We start from the raw sequence: 12,295 nt of genomic DNA, 5'->3' as shown, positions 1-12,295 counted from the left end.
GCACACATCTCGGAGGGATTTTGTCCCACTCCTCTTTGCAGATCCTCTCCAAGTCCTTAAGGTTTTGAGGCTGACATTTGGCAACTCAAACCTTCAGTACCCTCCACAGATGTTCTATAGGATTAAGGTCTGGACACTGGCTAGGCCACAAGATTTGACTGTACATGGCCCCGTCCATAGTCCCTTTGATGCGGTGAAGTTGTCCTGTCCCCTTAGCAGAATAAACCCAAAGCATAATGTTTCCACCTCCAGGTTTGACGGTGGGGATAATGTTTTTGGGGTCATAGGCAGCATTCCTCCTCCAAACATGGCGAGAAGATTTGATGCCAAAGAACTTGATATTGGTCTCACCAACAACACTTTCACCCAGTTCTCCTCTGAATAATTCCATGTGCTTGAGGGATCTGGACTGATTTCTCACCGATCTCATGATCATTGAAACTCCACAAGGTGAGATCTTGAATGGAACAATGGAGATTGACAGTTATTTTGTGTTTCTTCCATTTGCGAATAATCGCACCAACTGCTGTTATCTTCTCACCAAGCTGCTTGGCGATGGTCTTGTAGCCCATTCAAGGCTTGTGTAGGCCTACAATCTTGTCCCTGACATCCTGGGCCTGACAGCTCTTTGGTCTTGGCCATGGTGGAGAGTTTGGAATCTGATTGGCTGATTGCTTCTTTGCCTCTGCTGCTAATCTCAGCTTGTTACCTGTGTAAAGGACAGCAGGGAGCCAGAAATCTTGCTGATTGATATGGGATCAAATACTTATTTAACTCATTAGAATGCAAATCAATTTCTTACTTTTTTGAAATGCATTTTTCAAAAAATCTTGAACCTTAACCCTGTGAATTAGTGATGCTCCGATTGATCGGCCACCGATCATGATCGGCCGATATTGGCTAAAAATAGCTTGATCGGCGAACCCCAAAAGCGCCGATCAAAAAAGCCGATCACGTGACGTAAATTACTCGCGCGACTTTTTTTACACGTGCATGCACGGCGCACAGGTAAACAACAGCAGAGCGGAGCTTACCAGTGGCAACATGAGTTCTCCCGTCTGAAAGTTTTTCAGTGTCCGATAAAGACGTAAAGTTAGCCGTTTGCAATGTATGTCGTGATGAAATCCCTCGAGGTGGAAGCAAGCAACGGCATTTTAATACCACTAACATGATTAGGCATCTTAGAACACGCCATACAACTGAATATGCCGAGTATGAGAAACTAAACTAGCCAAAGCCAACAACATCCCCATCCCTCAACCAGCCGACTGTGAGTGATGCATTTAAATTAGTAGTGATGTGAGTGTGAGTGATGCCTTTTATGATTGAGACCTGAAGGATTTTGTATTCTGTGTTAGTAGGCTGAGGCCCAGCATGTTTTGGTTTGAAACATTTTGTGGCCAATTGTTTAATTTTAATATATTAAAAATTTTATTTACATTTTATTTACATTTTACAAGTAGCCTGGGCCTATGTAACCTCATACCATCCCAAGTTCATCTGGTTGGTAACTATCTGCTTGGCCTCCTTGTTTCTCTGCCTTGTTATTTAGAAAGGATGGCATTGGCTTACAGTAGCTTTCAATATTTTATTTTTTGGATCTGATGTAGTTGGTTCCTCAACTACATCAGACGTTCATAATAATAACAGAAAAAAAAACACTTGCCATAGTTTTGTCCTTTGTGGCAGTAGCCAGTTTTGGTGTAACAAGTTTTACATTTTGCTGCCAATTATAAAATGTAATCAGTGTATTAAGAGGCTACATCCCATTAAGTTGATCTGATGTGTGTTGGTCTGCCTGACCCCTCTTTGTTTGGAATAATTTTAAGTTACTCTGCCTTATTTGGGAAAGATAGCCTTAAGTTCTCATTTTCTAAAATAAACACTTGGTGGTTCTTGACTATTTCTACAGTTTTTCTATAGCCTATTTCTACAGTTTTTTTCTCAATACAGTTAATTTAGAGTTAATTTAATTTCTAAAAATGGTGCAAACTCTGCTAGATTATAGATAAAAGATTCCCATTCCCCTGCCATTCTGTGATCGGCAGTGATCGGTAATCGGGGATCGGCCCCAAAAATTCTGATCGGAGCATCTCTACTGTGAATACATTAAATACACGATTAACAGCATACCCGGTTGTGTACACTGTTACTTATTTGCTTGTTCTCTGCGACTCCTCAAACACCATCTTGCCCCAATGATCCAGATAACATTGTTGAGAAGGAGATTTTGTACCTTCAGAATTTTGTACACAAACTGAGAGAATTTGAGCTCCTGGTGTGATTCGACTAAATCTCCTACAAATAAACACATTTTCATTAGATTAGATTATAATACTGGAATAATGATTAAAAAAAGGTTTTCCATTTGATTTATTTTCTTATATTTGTTCAAGATGCTGCATAAATTTAACCTTAACTCTGGCTCCAAACTTTGAGTCCAAATCCAAAAATCTAAGCTTTATATGTTTTCAAAATACACAGTGCAGCTTGTTGCAAATTTTTTGTGCTTTTCTTTTGGGAAATTGGTAAAATTGCAAGCCCTGGATTCTTCTTTCAGTCTACTACCAGTGAAAACATTAATGACTTTCTGTGCTCGCTGTGAATCAGTGATGGCTATGGCTAAATGTGTTTTGCGATGAGGTCACAACGCATGTTGGGTCAAATCTCCAGAAAATAATAAAAAAAAGTTTAAATTCCAAGCTCCTTTAAATATCATGGATTTTGCTTGAATTCTGAAGGGACTTCCAACACCTTATAAATAAACGGCTCGCTAGCAATCTGATTATTGTTATTTCTCAGTGAAGATACAGTGAGTAAAATAAGTATTTGAACACCCTGCTATTTTGCAAGTTCTCCCACTTAGAAATCATGGAGGGGTCTGAAATTGTCATCGTAGGTGCATGTCCACTGTGAGAGACATAATCTAAAAAAAAATCCAGAAATCACAATGTATGATTTTTTAACTATTTATTTGTATGATACAGCTGCAAATAAGTATTTGAACACCTGAGAAAAATCAATGTTAATATTTGGTACAGTAGCCTTTGTTTGCAATTACAGAGGTCAAACGTTTCCTGTAGTTTTTCACCAGGTTTGCACACACTGCAGGAGGGATTTTGGCCCACTTCTCCACACAGATCTTCTCTAGATCAGTCAGATTTCTGACCTGTCGCTGAGAAACATGGAGTTTGAGCTCCCTCCAAAGATTCTCTATTGGGTTTAGGTCTGGAGACTGGCTAGGCCACACCAGAACCTTGATATGCTTCTTACAGAGCCACTCCTTGGTTATCCTGGCTGTGTGCTTCGGGTCATTGTCATGTTGGAAGACCCAGCCTCGACCCATCTTCAATGCTCTAACTGAGGGAAGGAGGTTGTTCCCCAAAATCTCGCAATACATGGCCCCGGTCATCCTCTCCTTAATACAGTGCATTCGCCCTGTCCCATGTGCAGAAAAACACCCCCAAAGCATAATGCTACCACCCCATGCTTCACAGTGGGGATGGTGTTCTTGGGATGGTACTCATCATTCTTCTTCCTCCAAACACGTTTAGTGGAATTATGACCAAAAAGTTCTATTTTGGTCTCATCTGACCACATGACTTTCTCCCATGACTCCTCTGGATCATCTAAATGGTCATTGGCAAACTTAAGACGGGCCTGGACATGTGCTGGTTTAAGCAGGGGAACCTTCCGTGCCATGCATGATTTCAAACCATGACGTCTTTGTGTATTACCAACAGTAACCTTGGAAACGGTGGTCCCAGCTCTTTTCAGGTCATTGACCAGCTTCTCCCGTGTAGTTCTGGGCTGATTTCTCGCCTTTCTTAGGATCGATCATTGAGACCCCACGAGGTGAGATCTTGCATGGAGTCCCAGTCCGAGGGAGATTGACGGTCATGTTTAGCTTCTTCCATTTTCTAATGATTGCTCCAACAGTGGACCTTTTTTCACCAAGCTGCTTGGCAATTTCCCCGTAGCCCTTTACAGCCTTGTGGAGGTGTACAATTTTGTCTCTAGTGTCTTTGGACAGCTCTTTTGTCTTGGCCATGTTAGTAGTTGGATTCTTACTGATTGTATGGGGTGGACAGGTGTTTTATGCAGATAACGACCTCAAACAGGTGCATCTAATTTAGTATAATAAATGGAGTGGAGGTGGACATTTTAAAGCAGACTAACAGGTCTTTGAGGGTCAGAATTCTAGCTGATAGACAGGTGTTCAAATACTTATTTGCAGCTGTATCATACAAATAAATAGTTAAAAAATCATATATTGTGATTTCTGGATTTATTTTTTTAGATTATGTCTCTCACAGTGGACATGCACCTACGATGACAATTTCAGACCCCTCCATGATTTCCAAGTGGGAGAACTTGCAAAATAGCAGGGTGTTCAAATACTTATTTTCCTCACTGTATTTTTCATTTCCAACTGAAATCAGGAAGTTTCAGCCCCTACTAACTACTCAGTAAGACAGAGCAGCTGAGCTTTTCTGCATTACACTCTGTGTTTACGCACTCATCAAGTCTCACTGCACTCAGACAATCTCAGTGTTATGCGCCGCTCAAGCTGACAACATGAAGAGCTGAAATAACAAATCAGTAGCAAGACTTCACATGATTCACTTCAGCTGTGAAGAGATAAATGAGATCATGATAAAGAAGAGTGTAGATCTGGACTGGGGAATGAAGAAAGATTCCACTTCGTAATTTCTCTAACATTATGATTTACTCCGATTTTTCTTGGGAGTGTCTCACATTTATAGTGTTTGTTTAATAAGTAAGCTACACGTTACTCCTGTTAAAGGTTTCTTTAATAATTTTTCAAGCTGCCTTGTACCTATAAAATCCGCTATTAAATGTGTAGTGATAAAATCTGCCCACTTCACATTACAACACAATATACAAGCAAGTTTTCATAAAGTCGTATTTGGTTTTAGTAAATAAAGGGATAACAAAAAAAGGGGTTTATTAGGGAAAATAAAAGTCTGGAAACACTAGGAACACAAAACACAGAAACAACAACAAACTGAGGACAGCAAGCCAAGGACAGCAAACAAGAGACAAGGATTCAGCAAAAAACAGACACAAAACAACCTGTATAAATAAGGAGAAAAGTCATAGGAACACAAGGAACAGGTGTGCAGAGGCGGGAACAGATTAAGAATAGGGTGGGGCAAAGACAGGTGATACATAAAACTAAAACAAAAGCACATGGCACAGGACATAAAAACTGCCAGAATGTCCACCTAGTGTCCAGGTAGGGAATAGTCCCAGCCATTCCTTCAAGCCAGAACCATGCCCGAGAGTCCAAAGGGGCAACGATACCAGCCAAATTCGGGGAAGTAAGGCACATGGTGAGGCAGGTGGGGGGAACGAGGCACACGGCAGCATAGCCAGAGGGGGCTGAGCACCGTCCACAGCCAATCAAAAAAGGCAGAGCAATGACCCCAGACAAGTCGTGATTCAACCCATGTCCTGAAAGGGAGGGAGGGAACAAGTATGGGGTGATATTGCAGGGCACCGAGAAAAATCAACGGAAAAAAAAATTAACAGGCTGGTGACATCCTCCACGAGGCAGCGTCCTCCACAGAAAACCAGGAAGTGAAGCAGCGTCCCCCACAGGAACAGGTGCGGAGCGGAGTCCCGAAGAAAGAAAAAAAAAAAAGGTGGTGCCAGGCAAAGTTCTCCTGCTGGGTCTGAGTCCTTCTGTCAGGGAATGGGGTGTCATCACAGATAAAATTCAGACCCATATGCAGGGATAACATAAAAAGGGGGTTTATTGGGAAAAATAACAAAAGATTGGAAACACTTGGAACACAAAAGACAGAAACAACAACAACCCAAAGACAGCAAGTCAAGGACAGCAAGCAAGAGACAAGGACTCAGCAAAAAACAGACACAAAACAACTGGTATAAATAAGGAAAAAACAGTCATAGAAACACAAAGAACAGGTGTGAAGAGGAGGGAACAGATTAAGGATAGGGTGGGGCAAAGACAGGTGTAACACAAAACTAAAACAAAAGCACATGGCACAAGACACAAAAACTTCCAGATTATCCCCCTAGTGTCCAGGTAGCCATTCCTGACACAGGTCTTGGATGACCAAAAGGGCAAAGTGTGTAAACTACAATCATCTCAGATATTTGCAGAGTTGGGTAACTGTGTGGTGGTGCTTTTTTATTTGTCCCCACAGCAAAAGCTGCTCTATAGGGATGGTTCTTCCTCTTTGGAGCGACACAAAGATCCATTTGGATGGAGACGGGTGAGTGCAGTCTTCCCTTGGTGTGTGTGTGAATGTTGTAGTGTTACGCTGCAAATGTTAAAAATGTTTTTTAGCAATCAGTCAGGTTTAAGGAACATGTTTAATATCAATTTTTAATGTTTATTCTCAGGTGTTTATTGTGTATTTTATTGCCAGGTGTTTAGTCCGTATTTATTGTCAGGTGTTTAATGTATATTTTATTCTCAGGTGTTTGATGTGTATTTTATTCTCAGGTGTTTGAGGTGTATTTTATTCTCAGGTGTTTGGTGTGTATTTTATTCTCAGGTGTTTGGTGTGTATTTTATTCTCAGGTGTTTGGTGTGTATTTTATTCTCAGGTGTTTGAGTTGTATTTTATTCTCAGGTGTTTGGTGTGTATTTTATTCTCAGGTGTTTGGTGTATTTTATTCTCAGGTGTTTGAGTTGTATTTTATTCTCAGGTGTTTGGTGTGTATTTTATTCTCAGGTGTTTGATGAGTATTTTATTGCCAGGTGTTTAGTGTGTATTTTATTACTAGGTGTTTCATGTGTATTTTATTCTCTGGTTTTTAGTGTGTATTTATCCTCAGGTGTTTGATGTTTATTTATTGCCTGGTCTAGGGAGGTAGAGAGCTGATTGTGACACAATCCATGAATTATAAGAGACTATATTATCACCTTCATGTTCTCTTCTGCAGGGGTTTCAGCATGACGACAGCAGGACGCACACACATCTTTAAACCTGTGTCGGTTCAGGCCATGTGGTAAGACACACACTAAAATGTGCATCTATGGGTTTTATTTTCCACTTATTGGACTTAATGGAGTTCTCACAGAAATATAATGTTTACAGGTTTCGAATATGTTCAAAGCTTTGCTGTAGTGTAGAAGAAATGAATCTCATCAGGTTGTGCTAGGGTATTAAAACTCATATAAAAGCCACCATGATGTGGAGTTACTGTTTCCACACTGAAGTTGATTATATGAAATAAATAATCCAGTATGTACTGGTATATTATCATATTTAATTCTGCCTTCAGGCTTGGCCTTCAACCTGAGAATGATGCTGATGCTGAGGAAGACTCTTTGATTCTTTCTCCATGATACAGGATTATGTTTCTTACAACATAATCCTGAATGTTTTTAATGTCATTTTGTGAGTTTTTATAGATAACAGAGACACAGTTTCAGAGACCACAGCCATTTTAGTCAGGAACAGTTCACTATTGTCATGCATACATTCTAAACTGGTAGCTATAAGCTTTACTTATTTGATAGCCACATTAGCTAGTGCAAAATTAGAAAGAAGCAAACTTTGCACACTTCACAATTTGGGAAAAAGTGTTCCTTTAACCCTTGCCTGCCTTCTAAGTGTACATTTAGATGAGAAAGGCAAGAAAAAGCTACTTGAAAGCCAGTCCTACAAGATGAGTATTTTTTTTTTCGTTTGTGTTATATTTATTTGAATAAATAAAAGAAAGGTGATACCTTATGACAAAGCAGCACTTTTGTCAACACAAAGCTATAGTTTCATGTTTGCTTTTACTACCTGGGTGTGAAGAACTCACTTCATTACAATGGAAGAAGGAAACATTAGAAAAGTGGGTGTGTTTTCAGTCGACGCTGGCCATACAGAAGGCCTTGTTCAGGTGTCTGGGTGGGTCAGGAGTTTTATTTCGGCACACACACAATTTGTTCAAACTGTCGATCAGTTGCACTGTAAGATTCGCCAAACTCAGCCGTGGGTTGCCACCTGTTGGTGAATATGTGTAATTGACATTGCGTACTAAAGAGATTAATTTGTATGCACTTCACATTTTCCTCAGAGTTTCTAACTGATGGAATAGAATAGAGGAGATTTGTATGATTTTTCTCTCCATCTTGTTGTTGCAGGCATGTCAGAAAAAATTCTATATGCGTCTTAGTTATTCAGCCAAGATTTTATTATAGTGTGACAAATTGTGACAAATCGTGGACTCACTGGAATGTTCGGTCAACTCTGGCCAGCACAATGAACTATTGTTTTTACCTAATAGTCAAGGAATTGATGTTTATACATTACACTAAGTTAACCTCATATACATTTGAATGTAATTGACAGATTTTCCATCATCAAATGATGAAAGCAGTTGTTTCACTCCCTCTCTACCAGGTCAGCTCTGCAGGTGCTGCACAAAGCGTGTGAGGTGTCACGGCGATATAACTACTTCCCTGGTGGAATTGCACTCACCTGGATGGGATACTACGAGAGCTGCATCTGCTCCGAACAGAGCTGCATCAACGAGTGGAACGCCATGCAGGACCTGGAGTCCCTGCGGCCTGACTCACCTGCCATGTTCGGAGACAAGTGAGTTCTTAATCTTATCTTAATCTCATCTAACCTAAACCTCATCTCTGTGTGCAACATATCCATGTGCTCTTTCACTATATTTTAGGGGCAACTACTTTCGAAACAGACGTCTCATCCACTGACATACTCTAAGGTTTTGGTAGTGAATGTAATTTTATTCTCAGACATTTCACATGCTTTAAAAAGAGGATAGCTCAAGAATCGTAAAACTCTCAACATGGATCCCGGCTAAATCTTTTTTAACCTGATGCACATGCTTGAAACCTAGCAGCTTGATTCTATCGATATCACATAGTTACTTTTGTCGTGGCTCAAACTGAAGATATTCTGCAGTTTAACATTCATCTGGGGTTCTCTCCAGGCCGACAGAGAGAGAGCGAACCGAAAGCCTAATCAAAACCAAACTCAGGAGCATCATGATGCTGCAGGACCTGGAGAATGTGACATCAAAGGAGGTGAAAAACACATAGCTGTGTGTTTTAAAATAACAAACGCGTAGCACTCGTTTAGCATTAAATGCTAAATAAGAGCAGAGCACAATGCTTTCTGACCTATCAGATATGCGATTTTGTTTTGTTTGTCTTTTCCACTTATCAGATCCGTAATGAGCTTGAGCAGCACATGAACTGCAATCTGAAAGAGTACAAAGAGTTCCTTGACAACGAGATCCTTCTGATCCTGGGTCAAATGGATAAAGCCACGCTCATATTCGACCACCTCTACCTGGTAAGTGGACAAATAGAAAGGGTTAATGGATTGTTATTAAGTTTTACTGAAACCGAAAAAAAAAAACGAATAAAAAAGCTGAAACCGACTAAAAAAGCAAATAATTTCTGTTATTTAAATCCTGTGGGGTTTTTTTTAAAATCTATTTTAGGGATCTGAATGGAATGCTTCCAATCTAGAGGAGCTACAGGAGGCAGGGTGAGTTAAACTGTATGGATTTTAATGCTTTTTTTAAGCATATGCTATTATTAAGCTTTTTTACAGCGGATGCAATATGATATGCCTGTAATTAAGACTATTAACATTTTTGTATTTAGGGTGGGCTACATTCTTAATGTCACCCGGGAGATCGACAACTTTTTCCCGGGGACTTTTTGTTACCACAACGTGCGTGTGTACGACGAAGAGACCACGGACCTGCTGGCTCACTGGAACGAGACATACAACTTCATCATTAAGGCAAAGTAAGACAGCACACTACAGTCAGTAATACCTTCTTTTTTGTTGCAAACGTTTTATGAAATTGTATTTCTCAAACAAATTGACCAGTCTTCCATTTGTTATAATGTTAACTGCTATGAATACAAACCCATCTATGTTCCTAACACAGTGCTTACTGTAACTCTTACTGTACATTAACGAGTAATACCTGATTCCATCAGTCGTTAATGTACAATAAGAGTTAGCACTGCGTTGGGAACATAGATGTGCTTGAATTCATTATATGTTGGCAGATCTGCTAAAATCCGTTACTTGAGATAAAAATATACTTTAGATATACTTATATATTTATTCCTATGTATTTCTGGTTGTGGCAGCAGGGTCGCAGTCGAGCATCAGGAGGCAGGCTGAACCAGGGAGCAATGCGTGATGATTCTTACTTTACCACAAGGCTACTTATTTGTGTCTCTTAGTACTTTTTAAAGACTCTCATAACTGAGCAAGTGAGAGAGATACAGACAGACAGAGATAGAAATAGTGTATGTGTAGATGGTGGACATTGTGAGACACACATACACACATGCTGAGGAGCATGAACCTTAACCTGACAGGGCAAAATCTGAGAGTCTGTGACGGATAATTTTTCTGTTGAGTTGTCCTTTTTTGTTGAGTTTTAGAAAGTGCGCAGAAAAGCTCACGTTCAAGCATACAGAAGGAATAAATATGAGTCTGGATCGGGTTCTGCAGTGATATAATCGTGTTTAACACAGTGACAGAATCAGTGCATTGGATGGTTTAGATTCTACTGAGTTCATTCCTTGGGTTTAATTTTTGTTTCACAATTTCTCTTCTCTCTCACTTTTCAGGAAGAACCAATCCAAGTGTCTGGTCCACTGTAAAATGGGTGTAAGCCGCTCAGCATCCACAGTCATAGCCTATGCCATGAAAGAGTATGGCTGGACTTTGGAGAAGGCCTACAACTTTGTCAAACAGAAACGCAGTATCACAAGGCCCAATGACAGCTTCATGAAACAGCTGGCTGAATACGAGGGCATTCTGGATGCAAGGTCAGCATTTTCCACGCAGAGGAGAACTTTATAATTTCATAGTTAAAAATACACTTATGCAACAATGATGTAGCTGTTGGACTGTAATTGGATCATTACATTAGTTTTAATATTATTAATATTAATATTGTAATATTTTAAATAGGTTTTTCAGACAAACACAAGTTAATATTATAAGCCAAGTTTAAAAAATTATATATAATGATTTCCAGCATTAAATGTAGGGTGTCTGATGTTTGAAAGCCAATGTTGACATATAAAATCACCAAAATAAACACGCCCCAACCCAAATGGGCCCCACCCCTGTATTGATAGCTCCGCCCACATATACATATGTAACCCAGGCAACTAATGGAAAGAAATGTGTCTTTATCATAGCTGAAGGGAAGAACAATATGATTGCAAATAAACAAACAATCAAAAATTAGGGGGTTTTTACACCTGGTTGCTTCATGCGTTTTCTGTGATCAGATAGCTATCCGATCGTAAAAAGACCAGGTGTAAATGCCCTCTGAAACCTTTTTGAGACGGATATAAATCCGATCGTTCAAACCACATCAGGAGGTGGTCTGGGACGCATTTCAGATGAAACTGGACAGGTGTAAATGAATGTGATTGTTCAAGCCACATACGTCAGCGCTATACTCCTCCCAAACGGAAGTACGTCACTCGCAGGTGACTCACGAGTCGTGCATCGTGCCAGAAACAAATATGTTTTCCCACCAGTGCTGGCTCCGATCTTTCACCCAGGTGTTTCGTTGGGTCTTAAAATGCACTTCTGCCACCAGCGAAAATGCAGGAAACAGTAAATGCTGTTTTTGGTGGCAATCGCATATACCAAAGCGTGTTCCATTTCAATTACCCCGGAAATGAGGTAAAATATATTTGCGTTTTGGGCAGGAGTAGAAAGATCGTCTTGATATCCGATTCGCCAAGACACATTTATGTGGCCTAATGTAAATGGAACAGTTTTAACAAATCAGATAGCTATCGGATCAGAGAAAACACATTAAGTGACCAGGTGTAAATAGGCCCTTACACACAAGCTTAATTATGCAAAGGACAGCATATATTAGTTCTGTGAAACAAAGCAAAACCAACGTTACTCACCTGTGAATATGTGGCCAACTTCCCGCATCAGTTCTCTCCAGCGCTGGAACCCTGATCCTATATTAACACGGGTCCCACTTCTTGGCTTATCGTAAGCCTTTCTTTGCTTTCTTTCTTTGTTTTTATCCTCCATGTCAATGTTAAAACCGCTTTCTGCTAATGTCACACATGCGCACTGAACACTCTCTCCACTGCATATTGCCAAGACCCGCCCCTTTCTGCTCATTAGCTACACGTTTGTTTTGATTTTTGTTTCGTTTGTTGTCCCGACTCAGTTTTCTGAAGCATTTCTCAAACAACGGAGACCCTACCTTTAACTACTTAGCAAACAATAACTATATGCATGGTGATATTTCA

At 40.0% G+C, this 12,295-nt stretch overlaps 1 protein-coding gene across 3 annotated transcripts in view; it reads left to right on the top strand.

The window, feature by feature from the left end:
• ssh1a (slingshot protein phosphatase 1a) overlaps positions 1-12,295 on the top strand; it is a 52,793-nt gene that overhangs the window by 33,209 nt on the left and 7,289 nt on the right. For all 3 annotated transcript variants that reach the window (XM_060883247.1, XM_060883250.1, XM_060883248.1), the window contains 8 exons: positions 6,198-6,266; positions 6,943-7,008; positions 8,397-8,591; positions 8,956-9,049; positions 9,192-9,320; positions 9,472-9,518; positions 9,638-9,784; positions 10,628-10,828. In XM_060883247.1, coding sequence (XP_060739230.1) covers positions 6,198-6,266; positions 6,943-7,008; positions 8,397-8,591; positions 8,956-9,049; positions 9,192-9,320; positions 9,472-9,518; positions 9,638-9,784; positions 10,628-10,828 — 948 coding nt within the window. The remainder of the gene's footprint in view (positions 1-6,197; positions 6,267-6,942; positions 7,009-8,396; positions 8,592-8,955; positions 9,050-9,191; positions 9,321-9,471; positions 9,519-9,637; positions 9,785-10,627; positions 10,829-12,295) is intronic.

The sequence above is a fragment of the Tachysurus vachellii genome, chromosome 12, assembly GCF_030014155.1.
Source record: "Tachysurus vachellii isolate PV-2020 chromosome 12, HZAU_Pvac_v1, whole genome shotgun sequence".
NCBI lineage: Eukaryota > Metazoa > Chordata > Actinopteri > Siluriformes > Bagridae > Tachysurus > Tachysurus vachellii.
The sequence above is the reverse complement of the archived record's forward strand: the minus strand, read 5'-3'. Positions and strand labels throughout refer to the sequence as shown.